The following is a 22,015-nucleotide window of genomic DNA, read 5'->3' as shown; positions in this document are numbered from 1 at the left end:
AGTCAAAGTATTATATTTACAGTTACGATCCACATAGTAAGTCAACTGGATTTACAGGTATCTACACATATGTATATAGTCTCTATTTGCTATCATACGCATATTTGGCTAGTTCAGTTGCAGCAAACATCAAGTAGCATCGAAAATCTCTGTTGAATGCATTAAAAATGAGATCGATAAAAATAAGAAAAGTCTGTTATAGGTAGTATGCGTACATTATCAGTGATGAGAATAAACGAAACTTGGAAGAAAAAATGCAGACTTTCCCGGGCTTTAAAAAAAAATAGCGAGTAAAAAAGAATTTCGTTAATCGGCTACACTAACCGCGCTTAGAGGAATATCAACAAAGGTTCGAGAAGCAGACGACCCTGCTGCTGAGTGTCGCTGCCACACAAACCGGATATAGTGAGCGAAACTTAAAGGCGATGAAACGTGCATAGAACGTTCTTATTGAACCTCTGCTGAGCTTATACTCCTAAACACCGACGCGATCTCTCATTAGATAATTAACAGCGAGCCAGGTAATATCTTCCTGACACTGTCCTTACCTAAGTTACAAACATGTAATGTGATTAGTATGCTCTTGTTTTTCGTTGTGTTTGCTATTGAAATTCGTGTGAAATTGTTTTTTTACGGGCAGAAGCAAGTCAATGCACAAAGTTCTTGTTTTAGACGGCGAAGCTTCTGCCTTTGATGAGCCTAGGCGCTGTGAAATTTTTTTAGGGAATCAGATCACTTTGAACCAGAGCGCATTTTAACTGGAACCCGTGTACTTCGTTTTCATTAATGTCCCAGGAGGAAGAAAATTAAATCAGAAATGTGTTTTCTTTCATTTATTTAACCATCTGAGAACAAAAGCCCTGTAATATAATAATAAATAAACATAATTTATACATATATAAATTTATATATACATAAAAATAATATGATATATACATACGCAAAAAATGCATAAAACTAAAATGATATCGATTGCGGGTGACTGTTGTTTCTGCAACTAAATTCCGTTAGCCAGTATTTCGAGATCAAAACATCATGACAGCACAGGATGTCGAACTTGGAACATCTATTTGATTAAACATTATCAGAGACAAGCGCATCTGGAATATCTAGTACTAACAATAATGAGTAATGCTGAAATGGGCCATTGTTTCAATGAGTATTCTAATATACATGTTTAATTTTTTTTAAAATTTTATTCTTTAAATTCAGAAATGTTATGGCGATCTGGTATCGTCAAAAACAATTAAGAAAAGAAGCAAACATTGCTAAAACTCTATGACAAACGGGAAGTGTTTTTAGATGCCGTTTACGTTATACCAAGCGCCAGCACGACGGCAAGTTACGGTACCCTTCGCTCTTGGGTAGGAAGTTTCCTGTCGATACTAGGACTAAACATCGTTATTATTTATGTCCTACTTAAGGTCTTTATATCGAAAGCCTTGAAAGCAAAGGCCACTTTGAGTGAGATAAGCGCAGGACTTTCTTGAGCATACACGGCAAAAGAAAAAATAGCAAACGATTAGCATATTTGCTCTATATGAGAGAAAACCATTGTGTTCAACAGTATTCGCTTCACAAGGGATGTTACCCTTAATGTATAATGGCAAAGCAGTATGGGACGAACCTGCGACCAGTAAAAAGCATATTCAGTATATCACATTCAGATGCAAGTGCTGTTGGGTATTGGTGTTTGTATTTAGACCTGCTGAGTTCTTCCCTATATATTATGATGTTATGTTATCAGCCGAAACGTCCATAATAATTTATTCAGTAGACTTAATATTGTAAGTACTATTAATCCTGATGACAGTAATTTTGCAGCAGTATCTGCATGTTTAATTTTTCTTTAAATTTTATTCTTTAAATTCAAAAACGTTATGGCGATCTGATATCATCAAAAACGATTAACATTCAACGCCTCTATACGAAGAAAAGAAGCAAGGTTTGCTTCTTTTCTAATAATTGCTTCTTTTTACCTCTACTCAAAAATCTCCCCACAACGATACCTCCGTGATAAGCTTTAGATTTCAGAAATTGTTTAGCTCATTGTGTTTATTGCAGATATATAACAACTTCTCTGTAAAAATTTCCAACAAACAAAAAAAAACAACAATGTCATAAACTAAGTGAATAAATAAGAGGAAACGATTAATATTAAGTGTGACTTGAGTTTAGTCCTCAAGCGCTTTCTTTGTTTAAATCGGCTTAACACATCATCGAATCCTGCACTGCGCACATAAGTTAACGATACTTAATTTGCTAGGGGACTGCGGCATATTCTGAAAAGCCAGAACAGCAATAGACACTGCCGTTCAGCAATTTGACTCATAAACCCTCTCGAAACATTGTAGGAAGCTCGCTCGATACGCGAATCAAGCTCATACAATAAATAAATAAATATACCTCTCTCCTCGATACCACTTTCGCAGTTGATTTATAGTGACTTAGCAAAAAAATAATAATAAAGATAGCAATAACAACAATAGCTTTAGTTAGACTGGTTCAGGTAATAAATAAACGTATTCAAACACAAAGGGACAATGAGAATATTTTACTGAATCCTATGATTAGCAAACACCTATATTTTAATATTGTATGCTGTCCGTATACAAATTGTTTATGATGCATAAACTAGAATACAGGTGGACAATTTGGGCAGGTTTACAATCTGAAGCATCAGCCGATGTAGCTATACTATAAAGAACGTTATTAAATCACGTTGTGTATAATCATTGTCACTAAATTCTGTGCGTTGTATGGCTGCTAGGGGCTTCTTTCGTTGAGCAGTTTCGCGTTAAAGCTAGGCAAATCGTTGTTGAACTGCGGAAAATAAAAATGGCTGGCCACTGGTGGTCGCGGTACACTGCCATTGACTTTGAGTCCCTTACGAACCTAACGTTGGTGACAATGGCAGAAATTTGCTGTGGTGAAACGATCGTCGCTAGGGTGGTGAGCAGCCTGGCTGACTCGACTAGCAGGGACTTCGTTTCGTCCAGGCTAATGCAGCGGCTTATTTTGTGTGCGCGAAGGATAAAAGTCAAAGTATATGACTAAGGGCTAACAAAAACTCAAGTTTGAACAGTGCGCGGCGTCAACAGTGAGATGAAGCGCCTTTGCCGGCAAAACTGCAGACCTCCGACGTATTGCTAGAAAGCGTCGAGGGGGTCAAGAACATTCTTGTGTGAGAAAGGCCTACAAAAGCATCTGTCAGTACTTGAAAATGTCGTACCTAAAGGCAAAGCTGTGTGGGAACTTCAGGCCTCACCTGCAGCTCACGACTAATAGTATTCCATTTACGTTCGAAAAAGCGAGCTCGCAAAAACATGATACGGGTGCCAACGGAGGGCCATTTTTTAGCGGCCAATTGAATTCTTCCCAAATGGATGAACCTCGTTCGCGGCGTTTTTCAGCTGCCCGTTTGAGTGGCACGCAAGTTGCGCGGCAGGTAGACTGGAATCTTCAACGGAGATGTGATCTGTCGAGTTCTGAACAAACCGTATGTTTTACTCAGTGATAACGCGTGCTGACTTGCGTTTCCGAGTTTCGATTTTACGTTGGTATATTAATAGGCCGGTTGGGTTTTAAAAATTCCCACATTTGGCGTATACTTCGAACGATGCAGAGCTTGCTGGTTGTTATGGCAACGCATTTAGTCTCATGTAATACCCGCCTTACGTAATATCATGAGTTGATAGAAGGTTTTTTACGAGTTTTGTGAGTGTCCTACGTGGGGCGCTCTTGGGGGTATTATGTGCTTTATCCGTTCGTATTATCAAGCAGCGCAGAAAAACTTTTAAGCAGATAGCACCCTATAGGAACGAATTAGCTACAGTGTATCTGCTTCTGTAAACTGCATACGGTGGTGATCATAGCTACCTGTTAAGAGCGAAATAGTCTAAATTGGCAGCTCTTATAGAACATTTCGAAATTGTTTCCATTTGGTTTAAACTTGTTTGGGAAAAACTTATATGAGATGGCCCGCAGGACACTGTAGATAAGCTTGCAGGAACCTGTGTTGGCCGGTTAAGGAGATAAACCGTTTACATCCGTAGACTACTTACTAATAAATTGTAAGCAGGAAGCGTATACTTTATCAACACCTCGGATTTTTGCCTTGGTTATTTTGCCCTCGTTGGTCCAGTCTTGTACCATGGCCGAAATTCTCACCACAACATTCACAAAGAGCGAGCAGACTTCGTATACCCGATTTCGACAAAAAGTATTAGAACGTTGCGTCTTCGCTTGTTCGTACAATTCCTTTCTAATTCCACCAAGCACGCAGCCATCACCTTTCTCGACACCAGCCTCGCTACAAATTGTAGAGCGTATTGTTTTTTCTATTTGCACATTACTATTTGTGTATGTGATTCGTTTTTCATCATCCTTGATCAAGTTCTTTCGAAATAGCTCGATTTCGTTCCATCTTATAGAGAAGCAGAGGTTTACGCATGGAAATACGATCGAGGGAATTACTTTGCCTCAAGTCATGTGGCACTCAAACTCGAACTCTTTTGTAGCTAGCTTTCTTTAAAAGGTTCAGAATTATCTGGTAGCATATAGTTAGTTCCTTGGCGATGTCATGCTTACCCTTACGTCGGTGTTGTTTAAGTTTCACAACAACTGTATTTTTTGTAACTGGTCGATCATTACGAAAGCTCTATTTTAAGTCTAAATAAAAGCATTCTAATTTTGGGATCTGTAATTTTAGCTTTTACATAAGACCAACGCTGACCCGACGCGACCCATAATACCTGAGATGTGTGTCCTTAAAGTCATTTAGCGAAAGAAACGGTCGATGCTTTTTCGAGAATTTAAGATTACTGGTATATATGTCGATGCAACAATTCATCTATGTTTAATTACAGTATAACAGCTTACGTTCTCTAAACCCTCTTGTGAACGCAGTTTTAGCAAATGAGGTGAGCATGGTTCAGCTGCCATTGGCATCAACTACGTTGGCCTAGGAAAATTGTTTTGTAAACAAGTGTCTTTATTTTCCTTAACTGCTAAGGCTGTTACTATCCTGTTCTGTTGAAGGTGATTGCATGAGCACCCAAGTATATGGGGATAGCAGGTATAAAGATATGGGTGGGCTGATTCGACCTTGGCTGACATTTTCCTTTGCGAGGATGCGGAAATAGCTCCTTGGTCTTCCACCAATGTTCATCTACTTACTGAGCGTGTTCTTAGGTGTCTGCCCGCGTGTCCCTCACTAAACTAGACGATCAAACCGCGAAGTGTCTCAGCGCATTGCATTAAATAATCGGGTCTGATATGTTACGGCTTGTGCTGACCGGAAAACCACCGTCGTTGTACAGTAAGCAAGCACGATGCCAACGTCGTCGACGGCACTTTAAAGTAACACGTAATTTGTTCTGCATTAGAGAAATAATACAATTTTTTAGGCTCAATTCTCAGCTGTTTGAGCTTTCCTTTTGTTTCTTTCTCTGAATATTTCGTCCTACTTGGCCTGCTCAGCCTATAGATGTGTACGTCACGGATCTCTTCTTGCGGGTGTGTAGACGGCCTTGTCTGACTTCAGCTTTCCAACTAACGGATATATTATGCAACGACTACCAGGTAACGGCTATGGAGGGGTAAAAACGTAGGGGATCTGTTAATGTATTGCGTGACATCACAACATGGTACAGTAGTCTAAATAACATTAATGTGTAGACGAGAGAGTGTTAAGGTCTTGGTTCTTGCGTGCGAATGATTGAGGAGAAAGAATATAAGGCACAGGATAACAGTGCCTTAGGGGGCGCGGTGGATTTTGGAAAGGTAGATAATGGAGGTTATAAAGAAAGGTGTCACTCACTTACAGGATTAAACGGAATCATCTGGCGGGAGCTACGATCGATTTGATGAGTCTTCTTGCAGTTTTTGAATAGCATTTAAATGAAGCTTGAAAAAGGATAAATTGTATGTCCTGTTGTGAGAGCAAGGACAAAGCAAGTAGGTAGATTAGGTAGTCAAAAAAAAACATGAAAAATTTAAAAGTTTAAGTAATTACATTGCGGCTGGTTGGACATTAACGTTTTTGGTAAATAGCAATGCCTTTAGATGCTGTTGACTTTTAGGGAGCTTCCTCAGGTATCTAAAATCCAATATCGTCTCTGCTCATATAGCTGGCTAGCTAAATCACACACAGGCCTCGACAGAGTTCTAGTAGCATGCTTCTGAAACCGGCGATGGCCCTACCGCAGCTGTAGGTAATACTGCATTTATAATTAGCCTATAAAAGACAGTTAACAACAATAGCTGCACAAGCTATCGGAGCATTAATTAAGCGCGCATTCTTTAATTAGTGGGAACAAGCGATACCAAGGCCTATAGTAACAAGAACACCGCATTAAAGCGCCAAGTGATTCTTTGTAACTGTAAATTAACTTGCAAATAATATAACACAAAAGACGTCAAATCCAATCATATTACTGTTTGTTCCGTTGGATAGCTATCATTCTTCACAAGAAGTAGATATTGGCGATCTGCAGAGAAACGGCTTCTATGGCTTATGGTTCTTAGTTTCTATTGAACGAGCCTGACGATTGCCTCGCCCGAGAAAAGAACCACGGCACGACGTGTTGACAGGGCATTTTTGACGCAGTGAAGTCTGCTTTTTACCGAAAAGTTGTCCTATAGCGAAATACTGTTCAAAAGCCCTGAAAAAGTAGCGTGTAAGAGCAAAGTCAGGAAGAAGAACTCACACGTAGTGAGCAAAAGACAATGGTTACAGTTGGCGATCACTGCGTACATTATCGCTACACCTGGAAAATGATCGTGTTGGCACCGAGCCATACATTTGATGTCATCCTATTTAGACCGGTAACCTTTATGTTTATAAATGGCTTTTTGTCAGGATCAAAGTTTTTTAGTTTAAGCTAGTTTAATAAGCTAAAAAATATACGATATACACCCCATCTAGCTAAAAGCCCTTGATATTTAATCAATGCACTATACATCACACAGAGAAACATGAATTCACTTTTGCAACTGAACTTCTGAATGTCACAAGCAAAAGTGTTCCACACGTCACTCAGCAAGATCTTTTAGAAAAACAACGAAATGCGACTTGAAGGTCTGCATTATTTTTTCCTTAGCCTTTGCTTAATTTAGTTATTTTACGTTATATTAGGAATAGGTTGAAGTAGGCACACATTTAAATTCTCCCATTATTTTGTGGTGGCTGCGTGGGCATGTTCTAAGAATAGCGTCTCTATCGGATCGTCGTAAAAATGCCCTCACTGTGAAATCACAAGTTCACTTGTGAGTCCGGAAAGGACCCGAAAGAGGTTATTGTTAATTACAGTTCTGCTCTTTATGTATTTGTGTAATACAATATATAAACCTGAACGGGGGAAAATTAGAACCAGCGGTCTGTCTATTCCCAACATTAAAGCACCGTTCGCGCAGCCTGCTACGCGAAATCTAAAAAAACTAATGCTGTGTGAAATAGATCTAACATCATCACTTCTCAAATGGTCTGCCAAATATCATTTGTGTAGTAAGCCCTCGGAAACCAAAGTTTTTTTTTTTTTTCATATAGTAGTTATTTTTGCTATCCCCTTCGACTACTGGTACTATACGATAAAAAGAATCGTATCAAATAATTTTCACTAATCAATGTCCAAACTTGCAGCGCCTTTGTTCATCGATCCGTACGAATATAAAATAACAAAAAGACAATTTTTTCAGGCGAACTGCAAGTCAACTCAAATTCTTCTCTTGTAGGTGACCATCTGAGATGAAGGTACATGAAGTGGACACTGAGAACTGAGGACACTGGTGAGTCGAGGGCCTCCAGAATCGATAAAATTATGGTCATGCTAGACTTGATTTTACGCCCCGTCGACGCTATTTAACAACAGGTTTCCAGCGTTTCAACCTGCGTATGAAAAGAGCGAAAAACACAAGCCTGTGCCGCCTGAAATCCTCATCGTTCGTTCGTTGCTTTACCGTTTCCGCGCTTGCCGATCCTCGGCAGCAGCTTGAACAAACCTGTTGGGCCTATTGCGAGCCAAAATCAGTCTCGAGCGAATTCGTTCTAGTGATTCAAACAGCAAACACAGAAGCAGGGTCCCGGAGAGGTTGCTTCGAAAACAGTCATCGACGAGGTACACTAAAATTTGATGAAAAATGAAGGGCGTAGTACTTTTTCACGGACGAAATATCCGTAAGGTGCACTTTACAAAGCTAATATTCATTGATTTTTAAGAAAAGTATGTTTCACGATACCTTAAATTAGAACTGAATTGCGCAAGACTTTCTTGGAGAATAAACATCGAGGCGATTCATCGGTCACGGCCCATTCCGCTACTTCTCAGATTTTGTCGCTATTAATATAATAAATTTGGTTTTGTTATACGTGTTATCGAATCACAAATAATGGCCTACATAGACCAATTTGTCCTATTACGTCGGCTAACGTATTATTCCATATTGAAAATAAACAAACATTATTCTTCTGACCCTAACTACTACCCTGATTGCAGTTTAGAAAAAAACTATTCGTTTCTAGTATGAACCTCTACTTAATTAATTTTTAAAGGATTGCCTAGTCTATACATTTAAATTCGATTAGCTAAGTTCATAAATGCAACTGATACTTTCAGGTCAGCAACAATACGACACGGATTTTTCTACAGATTTTCAGCAATTATCAATCTATTTTTCATGTATCATAAAAGGCGTATGTATATTTTGGTCACATAGATAAAGCAATGAACAACCCGAAAACGCTGTTTGCGGTATCCAATATTGCAATGAAAATAGGCAGATTGTTTACTATTGCTTATTTTCTCTAAGCACAGCACAGATTTAACGACATAAATATTAAATCTGATCTTCAAAAATTATTAGTTGCTACTTTTTATGGCATCATATGCAACCCTTTCAAACAAAGAATAATGTACTTTTACTACGGTTTGTCCGTTCGTGAAATAGTGAAGATATAACTGACAAACAACACAAGTTATCAGTAAGCTTGCCTGCCGACCATAATGGAACGTAAACAGTAGTTACTGCACACTGACAAGGTACGCATATTACACAAAAAACCTTCTCGCAAGCATATCGGCGCTTGCCCTGGTACCGCACTATCCATCCCACCTAGAGAGGGCTTCTAACGAGTGAAATGTAAAGGATGATTGACCGTATCCCAAATAATATACAGTCCATTTTAAAATGGAGGTGGATGATTAGAAACACATTTCTATAAACTCTTTTTTACTGCTATCCACCCACATATTCTACAAATTTCAGTTTCGCAGGCGCCATCAGTCCGAAAACATTGTATAGACTGACATGAAACTTTGGACAGAGGAATAGGGTAAACAGAATGTCAACCATACGCTTGTCCATGAAGTACATTTGTTGCTGGTTTTCTGGTGTAAAATGCATGAAAAACGATTTTTTCCAAGGTAAGTTAACCGTTATATCCATTAAAACAGTCATTCAGAAAAGGCGTAAACGCCAGTGGCCATACAACCATTACTGACGACCGTATTATGACAAGAGGTATGTAAATCTTAATTTGTTATCGCGTTTAGCGTCTACAAAGGCAGACCGCATTCATGGGACATACACATTCCGTTGTCTGCCGTAGAAACGCTAATGCAGGCAACGTCATAGTTATTCCATATTTAAAATTTCCACAGAAAACAGGTGGACTTCTCATGTGAAGGATTATATGAAAAATTAACATTATGCAGCTCTATTGCCTTTCTTCCACATTTCTTAAGGATTTCAAATAGCTAAGCGAAACTGCCTCATTAGATCGACAAAGATCCTCATGCCAATTTCGGTGCGGATTTTCTTGTAATTTCACTAACGAGCCAAACGTCTTTTAAATCGACAATGTTTTCTTTGTCTTAATGTTGAAATGAATAAATACGGTTTTGTACGCTTTCTAGAATGTATCATGGGCAAACCTGACCTATTTAAGTTCAGTACATTATTAATTAGATGTGTAGATGCCTAACATCTAAGTGATAGGACTTCATTGTGCAACTGTTTATATGAACATGTTTGTTCTCTTGTTTTTTCTTGGTTTCTACAGTAGCGGCTCCCCAATCATATAGCGGTCACCATCCCATATTATCACAGATCGGCTGTGTAAGTCTGGCCGTTCGCCCAGCTTCTCAATAGCCTTTTAGTATACATATGAGATGACAGCTATCATGTCTGTATATTGTCTTTGACCGCAGTACCGCAAGCTATTAGCATATAATAATACATCATTAGAAGCAGGTAACGAGATAGCCTAAAACGAACCGGCCATTGAAGCGGTCAGCGCACCGTTCGCCATAACTATTCATATATATATATATATATATAAAGCTTAAAAAGCTATAAAAGATATAAAGCTTGTTTTTATAAATACGTAACAAAATTTACGTGCGCGGTCATTCGAACGTTGTGGAATTATTGAAATATGCCGCCTTCCGGCGAAATATCTTTTACTTTAATAATAATAATAAGACTAGCAATAATAATAACTCGTAGCGAGTTTTGCTTTCAATGATGAAATAATAATTAAAAAAATGATAAAAAAATACCAACAATAAAATAACATTTGTCAAATGCCTAAATTTGCAGTAGAAATTATATAGAAGACCGTATCTGTCATACTACATGATCTTGTTACTAGCACTCGGACATTGAAATACATAACAAATCATATTCCGCAGAATGGTCCCATAGTTAATTTAAAAGATAAGTTCTTCAAGCTAACATGCTATAAATTATGGAAGGTGCAATAGCTCGAACAATAAAAGTTTTTTAGGTCTTAACTGTTAACATATAAAGTTTCTTATCTTTATAACTCAAAATATTGATTTTCGTTGTTAGTAATTTTCGCTCTAATAAACATAAATCTCAGCCAAAAAGAATCACTCAGTTCTATTCCCGTCTCACCAGTCCAAAGCATAGGTTTATGTCGAAAGTTATTTAACAGAGCCTGAGGCTTACAATGGCTATTGTGTAAGTTATTGTCTGATGATGCCATATGGATACTACGGAGTGCAGTAGTTCTATCATCTTATTATGCTAAGCAACATGTAAAGTAACATGATTGTCATAAAAATCTAAAGTTGCTCGTGGTTGTATTATGCAATTATATGATTTCTATCTGCAGCATCAGTAGGTCGACTGAATAAATTACACACAACTTTTTTTTACATCTTAAACAGCAACAACTGGTGAATCACTTACGTAATCTATGAACAAATCGTAAGTTTTGAAAAAGTTTCAATCTAACACTCACTAAAACACGTTGAACGTTTGAGCAGGCTTCTCCTGTCTATTACGCTCGGAGTGGTTACCATTCTTACAGATTAGGACCAAGTTGAAATTTAACTATATTCAGCTTTTGATTTCGCTGATGCCCTGTCAATTTACCTTGCGTAGATTGGGTCCACCCAAGTTCGAAGAACTGCATCGTCATATAGTGCATATAGTTTTTTCACACACGCAAGACATAACATCTCACGACTCGCAAACACAATATCAGTGATGTACATCTAGTTATGAAGTAAAACAATCAATGGATTATGTTTCTCATAGGTTGTTTCGTTTAACTGGTTGTACGTACATCTAATGTCGTTCGAAAACCGTGAGACAGGTCAAATATATATAAACCATGAATTACAATGTTCCATTTTAAACTATTGGATTTGTACTACCAATTGCAGTGGCAAATTAGAAAAGAAAACCGCGCTAAGCACTAGTCGGTTACTCCGTTGGAAACATAGAATTAACATGTATAACAACTTATGTGATGTATAGATGTAACGGACACTTTTTATAAGAGCTATCACAAGCTCTGCATAGCTTCTAAATATCATTCGACGATAGTTTCTTTCTTGTCTAAGCCCGTTAACGAACCATGTCACAGTCTCCTACTCTCTAGAACACTGAAAACAACAGCCGAATATCCTTGCTCGTTATGAAAAGCAATATTCCTTTATCCTAGTATTAAAGCCCCAGCATAAGGATAGCCATTAAGAACAATTTATAACTGAACGGATTCGAGAAGATGATTCTCTGACCTTTTTGAAATCCGACCAGCACTGACACGCATATAAATACGTGCCAATGAAAGACTATACGCCTTTCACAAATTTGGTATACACGAATATACTCAGACCCACAGACACGCACACTTTTCTCCTTCTCAAAGATACTCACCGAACGAAGGCCGAATGCAGATTGCTTAGTTGGCGGGTACAGAACGTATCGCATGAAGCGGGCGATAGGCGGAGGCAGGGGCTTACAAGTAACTTGCTACAGGCTATGAATCCTTCTGTTGCTAACAAGGCTTCAACGAAAAACCTATGCGCCGACCCGCCTTAAAGATCTCGAGCGGTTCCGCTGGCGTACATTCCGTATGTACATATATCTGTTTTTACGATTTGATACACATCAATAGTTCCCGTTTTTTCTACTGCGTCAGGAAAACTGAATTAATTTCTATTAGGTAACCACTGCCACCACCGACAATGTATATCTAAATATTATCGGCTGGCAGCTTTGTGAAATAAGTTCGTATGAAGGCAACTAATAATTAAGTGCACGAGATTTTCTTGCACATTCAGATGTCACTCGCTCGCATTTCGTTATTAGACCGTATTTATCACTCGGCTAATCACTTACCAATAAACCCGAATTGTATAACGTGCAGACATTTGCGAAGCTGATACCGGTACCATCTGTCGTTAAGACTACAATTTGAATTATAAGCCATATGAAATAAGTTAAAGCAAAACAGGTAATATTACTCATTATCTTATTTATTAGCGAGTTTTTTTGCGATCAGATGGCGAATGTGTTAAGGCGTTGTCCTACAGAGCAATACCCACTCGATAAAAGCTTAAGCCTAGACCAGGATAATCCATGGACGTCCTTATAAGGATCCTTGTTACTATAGAGAACGCAGTAAAAAGAAGATGAAACAAAGCCAGATAACTGGAACAAAACTTTGTTCCAACTATGTTACTGCCACGTATTAAACTAGTAGGCCAGTTTTCGTAAAAGTTTGCGTAAAGGCCGCGCTTGTTAGACGAACCGAAACTAGAACATATTACGCTTACGTTTTAAGAATAACTCAGTGTCAGATATAACTACAGCATTGGACTTTATGCACATGTACGCTGGCGACATTGTTTGCATTTCCTAATATGCTAACCGTACATTCTTTATTCGTACTTTTGGCTAATGCGAAATAGAACGAGTACAGGGGAATGCTTAACTTTACATATAAATAGCCTTCGTTACTGATTTATGTTCATATGGAGAATTAAGCTTATATAAATCTACATATGCTTTTGATAGCCATTTTTCATTACCGTAATATGTGATTTACAATGTATGATACAGCATGGCATCTATGATATGTTGTAAATATGGTTTATTTAATCAGCGACCTGAGTCAACCGGCATAAGTATTGCCTAGTGATCGCCTATCCTAAAGGTATACTCTGTCCCTTACGATAAAGGCGTATTTTGATAGGATTTTTTCAAGATATATCATAGGCCTCAGAAATCGGGAAAAAAACCAAGCTTGGCGAGCATTATCATCTTCACTGCTACCACACTTCTGCAGGCCTCTTTGCTAATGCGATGTATATAAGGGTAAACGTAACATCCGTCCCGTAGATAAGTTAGTTACGAAAAACATGAAGCTCTAAGAAAGTGTCACAGTGCTTTACTCGAGGATGCTATTAATTTGACGTGGTTAGGGGTTATGCAAGTAGAAGACTCTCGTCATGGCTACAGAAGTACAGCCGAATTTATTACCTTGTAGTGCAGTAGCCACTCAGTAAAAAGTTAGGCCAAGGCCGAAGGATTCCACGGATATCGTTATGAATATTCTTGAAGGAGAAGATGAAACAAAACCAAATACACACATACAGAGGTTGCGCGGCTACGAGGCCGAGCGCCTTTATTTCGTGGCCTTCATAGAACCACTGCTTTATGTCGAGAACTACCAAGGAAAATGTTAGACACTGAAGCTGGTTTTGAAAGCTTGCATTTGTGCTATTTTATAGCTCTCTGTAATGCACAATACTGCGATGAATGTATTGATATGTGAAAGAGCGTTCCGTAATCTTTTACCTATCAGCGTTCTCTGTAAGACGGTACCTAGATATACTATTCAAAATTTAAATACAGTATTGGAGTTGTAAAGGCAGTTTTTATGTTACGTAATTTCAGCTCAACGCACTTTCGCACAGTTTTCATCAGTACATCAGATGGTACATGAAGCTTTTCCTAACAAGTATGAGCATATACGAGAGCTATGTGTGAAGCTTACAATTAGAGCACTTTGTATATCTTTTAGAGCCAGTATAGAGTTTCAAATAGTCTCTGAAACTGTCCAGACCTCCACATTTATTATATCTTTAGTTCTAACCTTAATAAGTAATTCTAACCTTTAAATTCTCGATTCACAATTGAATATGAATTGCTTTGTTGCAAAAGACCCACTGTATATATATATATATATTTTTTTTTTATGTACTTTACAAGAAAAGCAACAGAAGTTAAGTAAAAATATGGTAAATGTACGTAAAAAAAATAATTGAAGTCTCTATGAGTACGATTATCAGTTCATCGATATAATTATCAATACATTTAGATACGATTACTACAGAAGCTTCAGACGAAAAATGCGATGAAACGAGTTCATATCCACTAATAGTTTTGGCACAAAGAAAAACAATTAACAAAAAGGCGACTTTAGCCAAGGTGGATCTCGGCTATATTGCATGAAAACTTTACGAATGCATACTTTTATAATATCCCGAATTATTACTTACTTATTATTGCAGTAAACAGGTTAGCTATATTCCGCCGTTGAAGTTTTAAGACCCCCTAAATAGTTTCAAACAACCTCATATCTATTATGGAGTAAAATTCAGAAGAATAAGTAAAAGGAGGTGAGTATTCTAGGTACATCCAATATAAACTTAAAAAATGCAAGAAAAAAAATCTCCACTTTCTCGATATTCGATATTTATACGAATTCATATATTGAACATACTTACGAACGTATGTAATTGTTTACCGACTTTTGAGATCGCTACTGACTAAAACCCGTAATCTATAATAGGTTAGTATCATTAGTACTAGTAAAACATAGAAACTTTATATCTATACAAGAAAGACGCAGGCGTGATGAAATCATTCAAATGTTTATATATTCAGACAAGGCACCTAGAACTGTTTTTTTCTCAGTTACTAAAGGGAAAGTATTATTATACCTTTAATGTAACTTATAACTTAATGTGCTGATAAGTTTATATAAACTTATCAGCACTCAAGCTACTTAGCGTCTACTAGCACAGACAGTTTTGCTCACAGCAGTAAGCTTCTTGGTAAGGACCGCGGCGTAGAATAATGTGAAAGTTTGCACTGACAGTACCCCGAAGATACTAGAATGACGAGTCTTTTTGCATCTACTACTTTGCCACAGGATTCTCCAATAACACCGTACCAATGCGATTTTCGAGACATGCATTTACAAATTTACAGTTGGGTTCATCCAATGGGGTGAAGCATTTTCGGTGCCTTTCAGTTGTTTTAGTCGTTCTGACCCCAAATCGTTTTGACCTGCGGACTTTTCAAGCAGAATGGTGAATTTCTTGCCGTTTATATCTGCTTTGACGAATTTGCATGACGGCACTTTACTGGCTAACATTTCACTGGTTACCCACTTCTAGTCGTCGGAAGATTTTGAGCAGGCTTTTTTAACATCATCCTTGACAGTAGTTTGCTGCTCCATCGTACGTTTTGTTCCTTTAGGTAATCCAATTACAACGGTCAGCTTGGCATCCCTCAGCTCCCGGGTTTCTTGTTCGACTAGATCAAGCTCGTTGTCAAACTTATTAATCAGCAAAGGTGTTTTCAATGTGTTCCTTATAAACTCGCTATGACTTTCGACAACTTTGCCCACAACGCTGTCAGCGGGCTCTGCGGTGATATACACACTAATTGGATCAGTAGGTACAAGGTGGGCTTTCTTACGCAACTTTTGGATACGATTGATCACTTCACGAGCCAGTCCTTCGTTGATCATGTTCTCATCAGGCAGGATGTCTAGTAAAACTAGCACGTCTCCCTCTGAATGAGCTTCATACCTTTCGATAGCCTGACCCTCGAACGAGTATTGTACTCGGATGTCACCTTCCTGTAGAGCCTCTCCGCATACTACCAACTTCCCTCCTAAAAGGTGATTTTGTATGTCAGCATCGCTAAGAGTTCGGATGGCATTTCCTACTATTTTGGATTTATTTCGCAACCTAAGGCCTAGTGCTTTAATATCTGGCTCGGCCTTCATCGACACACCGAACAACTGCTTGTCTTTGCTAGGTGTTAGCTTTTTCACGTTTAGTTCTTCCAGGATATAATTTTCCATGACCTTCAAATCATTGAGGTACTCATCCTCTCTCTGAATAACGACAACTTCCATGAGAGGATACTTTAGTGGCAGAGCATTGCGATCCCGAAGAACTCGACCCAACTCAATGACAGTTTGCATGCGAACTACTCTTCTTTCAACAGTGCTGTCAATGAGGGATTCATCTACTTCAGGAAGCATCAAATAATGAATTGAGTCCTTAACTTCATCTTTCGGTAGGAACGATTTTTGTCTTTGATACATGAACTCAGTGAGGAACGGTGTAAAAGCTGCCATTAGCCTGTTAAGGATAAAGAGAACCGAAAAAAGAGTTTGCAAACTCTGCAGGCAATCCTCCTTGCCATCGTTGCCTTTTAGTCTTTTACGATTCATACGAACGTACCAGTTAGTTAGATTATCAATATACTTGAGTAGGCGTGGAACAACAGTGTACAGCCTGTATGCTTTCATTTCTTGCTTCACGAAGCTAACAAGACTATTTGAGTACGAAAGAATCCATTTATCCATTGTATTAGTTATTTTCTTAGGCTCCTTGAACTCAAATTTGTTTCCATTTGTCTTTTCGTATAATGCAATGTTTTGCAAGAGAAAGCGGAACGCATTATACCATGGCAAAAAAACATCTTTGAGAATGTCACGTACTCCCTCCTCCTTGAATCGAAGGTTTTCAGCTTTTACAGCTGGCGAGTTAATAAGATACAGCCGAAGAGCATCAGCCCCATACATCCTGATAATCTCGGTAGGGTCGGGGTAGTTTTTTTTGCGTTTGGACATTTTCTGGCCATCAGACGCTAGCACAAGGCCGTTGCAGATCAGATTTTTAAATGGCGCTTTGCCAAAGAGTGCTGTACTCAACACCATTAACGTATAGAACCAGCCGCGGGTCTGATCAACGCCTTCAGCTATAAAATCAGCTGGGAACCAATTATCAAAGTCTTTTTTGTTCTCGAACGGGAAATGCTGCTGAGCGTAAGGCATCGAGCCAGACTCAAACCAGCAGTCAAATACTTCCGGTATTCTTCTTAGAAAACCTTTGCCCAGGCGCGAAGGAATTTCGATGTCATCTATAATTTCCCGGTGTAGGTCCGTGACCTTCTGGCCACTAAGTTTCTCGAGTTCCTCAATGGAGCCGAGGCAAATAATTTCCTCTGCATCGTCAGATATCCAGAGCGGAATAGGCGTTCCCCAGTATCGGTTACGAGATATAGCCCAATCACGAGCTTGGCGAAGCCAGTTGGCAAATCGTTTGTCCTTCACGAAGTCTGGTACCCAATAAGTTTCCACATTGGACGACAGGAGCCTTTCGCGCATATGTTCTACGCGAACGAACCACGAAGGGATAGCTCTGAAATCATGTAATGAAAATACATTAGATTCTGAAGCAAGTCATTGCTTGGAAGCGCATTTTATTACATTCGGTACAGGAAAAACTTTGTCAGGAGGAAAGAAAAATAGCTGATTCTGGTTTCGCCTGGGCACTTATTTCGTCGTATCTTCGCTACCTCGAAGCACGTAATGCATCAACCATCCGATCAAGCTTATTATATAAGCATCTATAATATATAGTGTTGTCATTACAATAAATATATAGACCATATTGCAGTGATCTAGTTTGATTACTTTATAAACCCTAGCACTACAAACAGGGTGGATTCTGTTAAATATACATATCTATGTACAAAACAAGCGAGCAGTCGGTGCGTCCTGTTATTTTTCAAGTCCTGTACCTTCTACGAAAATGCCAAATTCAAACCTATTTTTTACAGCGGAAGATTTTTGTGTACACTAAGCAGACTTAACTACCCCATATAACATAAAAGCTGAGTACATGATATGAGAATATATGTATAAAATTATATATAAGCAGAACTTGTTGGCGAATATCTATTGCATTATCTCACCTGTAGAGGAGCGGTGTATCAGAGCGCCAGCAGAAAGGATAGCTGTGCTTGATTGTGCCAGCTTGCACAAGCCGTCCAAGCTTTTTGAGATGAGCAATAATCTGCTTATCTGCGTCCTTGACGTACATTCCCTTAAAATCGACGACAGGATCAACAAAGTGGCCTGATGGGTCCAACGGGCACACTATCTCTTGATTTTTCGTAATAACACCATTTGAAAGACAGATCCTATCAAGAACAGCAGAAGCAACGTAAATTTAAATCCGTTCAAAAAACAAAAAGCTTTTCAATACATAGGTGTAATATTAACCTTTTATACGTAGCTATATTTTTATTAATTAGATGGCAAATGGATTAATAACGGTCGTTAAAATACTTTTTTTTGTAAAATTCACAGTAAAAAAAAACAGTTTTTTACAGTTTTTTCCACTATGAAGTACCTGAAATCGTCTTCTCCGCAGTATGGCGACTGGTGGACAACACCGGTACCGTTGTCCTCTGTAACATATTCGTCACAAAGTACTCGAAAAGCTCCTTGCTGCTTCAAATGTGCGAAATAAGGAAGCAGCGGTTCGTAGCCTTTATTCTTAAGAGTTTTACCCTTAAACTTTGACAGAACTTTATAATCATCTGCCTTTTTAAACAGCTCTGACAGGCGACATTCCAGAAGAATATACTGAGCTTGAGTTGCTATTGCCTCCACCTAAAAGTAGCATAACCGAAGAGGATAAGCGGAGAAATATGTGGAAAATTAAAATCATTAAGCCGATCAATTCAACGCTACTGAATTGCACGGCATCGTATTATTATTAACTAAATTGTTTACTGCGGCAACTGTTAGGTCCATTAAAGCCTATAGCAACGTCAATAATGTTAATAGACAACAAAAATTATCCATATTTGACGAAGACGGAATACACACAACCAGATACACATATTTTTGGCCAGGGTTAAGCACTAGCTGAAGCTGTAATATACCCACACTAACCTGGACATAAGTGAGTTCAGGGTGCACGCAAACCGCGAGGTTGCTGGGTAATGTCCAAGGGGTAGTCGTCCAAGCCACAAGTGAAACTTGTGGATCTTCGTCTAAGGGGAAGGAGACGACAATAGCCGGGTCCAAAACTTCCTTATAGTTCTGACCAGCTTCGAAGTTTGATAAAGGCGTATTGCAAGCGGTAGAGTACGGCATCACTTTAACGCCTGCAGGTATTATCACATGCAAAACGTTAATAAAGACAAACCAAAAGCGTGGTGTTGTTTTGTATACTACATTCCATTACGTCATTATAGGTTCTTCATTCGCCATAATAAAGCAACACTAAAAGTGATCATTTACACAATCGTAGGATGAAGCTCGTGTACATATCAGAGTCGTGCATAGATCAAAAACGAAGAAATGGAGAGTGGCGGCATCTGAATGTAATAAAAATTTAGATACACATTGGACACTTTTAGTGTCATGAAAGATACGGGTCTCTGTCATAAAACTGGAATTTCTGTTTTTGAAACTTTATTTTCGAATAATAGCACTAATCACCCTCGTCGGGCTTTTCAAGATTTTTCGACTGACTTTACTTGAGCTGGCCCCATGGGACAGATTAGCTTAGTAATCGCATAGAAAGGCCACACCTTTATAGACGAATCCTTTGTTATATAGCTGTTTGAAGATCCACCAAACGCTTTCCATATATGAGGGATACATAGTTTTGTAGTCATTGTCGAAGTCTATCCATCGGCCGAGTCTTGTTACTATTTCACGCCATTGAGTAGAATACCTCATTACGATCTTTCTGCATTCATCATTATAGGCCGTGATGCCCATCCGTGCGACATCTTCGGGTCCTTTTATCCCCAACGCCTGTTCGATGAATATACAACTAACAATTTATTAATAGATATTCGGTTGTACATCAATCTTTACCTCCTCGCTAAAAGTGTTTCTTAAAAGCGTTGCTTAGCTTAAAGAATCTGTAACTAAATTTTCATAATAATAAGCATGCTTTCTCCCCCTTATTTACTTCATAGTAGCGCTACGCGATAAGCTGTTTTTTAAATGCATGAACTCAGTTATGGGAACATTGGTGCGGTATAACACGATCTTTGCTTTGGCATTATTGATATGCTTTAAGCTATAACAGCGTAAGTAATTATGAACTATCATTATGCCACTATATAGTTTTACACGATACAGCAGTATATAGTATTTCAATTGCGAACAATTACGCATGGACGCAACACGTAATTGCCCATGTGCAATGCAGGACGCATATTACATGAGACTGTAAACCGTACCCGACTAACAACTAATTCTATTAGCGATATATATACATATAAGTATTGTTCAATGTGCATACAACGTAATTAAAAATGGCAATACTCGTACAATCATCAACGACAGACACCTTGTCTATTTCGTGCTCAACGGGAAGTCCATGGCAATCCCATCCGAAACGTCGATCAACGTGAAATCCGCTTTGGTGCGCGAAACGCGGAATGATATCCTTAATGGTCCCTGCCAGCAAGTGGCCGTAGTGTGGAAGACCGGTCGCGAATGGGGGTCCATCATAAAATGTAAATCTGAGATAGAGATACAGACAATTTAAGCAGAACCATAAATAAACTTATTTTCAATTCCGCCCAAAACGAGTATAAAATTAGGGACACTTATTAGGACGAACAGATGAATAGAACTAAGTTACGTTCTATCTGGTCACATAAAGCTGAGGCTGTGAATCCATGATGCTGCTGAAACATCATGCATCATTGCGTCAGCCAAATTTAATGACGTTTGCCACAGCAATGTTAAACCCAACTTATAAGTTGTACTCAGGTTATAGAGACGCCATAATAGCAGCTTTCAATTACAGGTTCGACTATAGTTTCATCGTTTTTCATCTGAAACGATTTGAAGTTACCTTGGCAATAACGCTTCTATTAAAAAGTAACCCTAGACAACAAGACGCGACTAAAATTTCCTATATTCAATATAATTATAAAGTACACTCTTGCTTTGTTTTATATTGCTCAACATTTAAGCGATATTAGATAAATACTTGTTAAATAAAATATCTATATACCTATATACTCACATGCAGAGCAGGTTAAAAAAACTTTGTTCTGAGTGAGTCCCAATTTATGGCTAGTTGTAAACCCCACATACTAATACACACGGGCTCTTCGGATGCTATGTAGTACTGCTATTAATAACATCAGATATATAAAATCGAATAATTCATACCTGGACTTTCCTTTCGATTGCTTAAGGCATGTCTTAAATGCATCGATCTTATTCCAAAATTCTAACGTATTTTCTTCCTCGTCAGGAAAGTCAATTTTCTCTGGCAGTTGCTCCATGCTGAGGACGAAGCCTCCTGCTCTGGCTTACTTATTTCAATTGACTGTTCTGCCTGTCCACGAACGAAACAAGTATACACGTTTCTAAAAACCAAATCAGAAATGTCTATGCTATACTGTGAACGTCTCTTATAAACGTGGTGAGATCAGCAGAGCACTACGATAAAATCTTGGAACAGGGCGCATGTAGTGCTGGAACATAAAAGTGCGATATTTAGTGGAAGCGGTTCCGTCGTTTAAGGCTTGAATACACTATACCAATATTAAGGGTCTGCCGTTCACTACGTTTTAGGAGTAGTACGCATAAAACATTTCTGCTAGTAACAATTTCTAAAAA

The 22,015-nt window shown here is 38.5% G+C and overlaps 1 protein-coding gene and 1 long non-coding RNA gene across 2 annotated transcripts; one reads left to right on the top strand and one right to left on the bottom strand.

The window, feature by feature from the left end:
- Positions 1 to 231: 231 nt before the first annotated feature.
- LOC111265151 (uncharacterized) lies at positions 232 to 8,477 on the top strand. The gene is made up of 2 exons (XR_002683307.2): positions 232 to 521; positions 7,699 to 8,477. It is a non-coding gene; the product is annotated as an uncharacterized LOC111265151 (long non-coding RNA).
- A 6,698-nt stretch (positions 8,478 to 15,175) lies between these two features.
- Positions 15,176 to 21,864, bottom strand: IleRS (Isoleucyl-tRNA synthetase). The gene is made up of 7 exons (XM_022841364.2): positions 21,563 to 21,864; positions 20,727 to 20,901; positions 19,954 to 20,182; positions 19,310 to 19,524; positions 18,762 to 19,024; positions 18,322 to 18,549; positions 15,176 to 17,765 (listed from the first exon to the last, which is right to left on the bottom strand). The coding sequence occupies exons 1-7, from the start codon at positions 21,676 to 21,678 to the stop codon at positions 15,719 to 15,721; spliced, it is 3,273 nt and encodes a 1,090-aa protein (XP_022697099.1). The 5' UTR covers positions 21,679 to 21,864; the 3' UTR covers positions 15,176 to 15,718.
- Positions 21,865 to 22,015: the final 151 nt, after the last annotated feature.

This window comes from Varroa jacobsoni, unplaced genomic scaffold (assembly GCF_002532875.2).
Source record: "Varroa jacobsoni isolate VJ856 unplaced genomic scaffold, vjacob_1.0 scaffold_101, whole genome shotgun sequence".
Classification (NCBI taxonomy): Eukaryota; Metazoa; Arthropoda; class Arachnida; order Mesostigmata; family Varroidae; genus Varroa; species Varroa jacobsoni.
The sequence above is the reverse complement of the archived record's forward strand: the minus strand, read 5'-3'. Positions and strand labels throughout refer to the sequence as shown.

What these genes read in the sequence shown, in the direction of transcription:
- IleRS (XM_022841364.2), bottom strand. Translation starts at nt 21,678, where the DNA reads ATGGAGCAACTGCCAGAGAAAATTGACTTTCCTGACGAGGAAGAAAAT. An exon ending in CAATCGAAAGGAAAGTCCAG is followed by an intron (nt 20,902 to 21,562) that starts GTATGAATTATT and finishes TCTCTATCTCAG; the next exon opens with ATTTACATTTTATGATGGAC. An exon ending in TTGAGCACGAAATAGACAAG is followed by an intron (nt 20,183 to 20,726) that starts GTGTCTGTCGTT and finishes TTCATCGAACAG; the next exon opens with GCGTTGGGGATAAAAGGACC.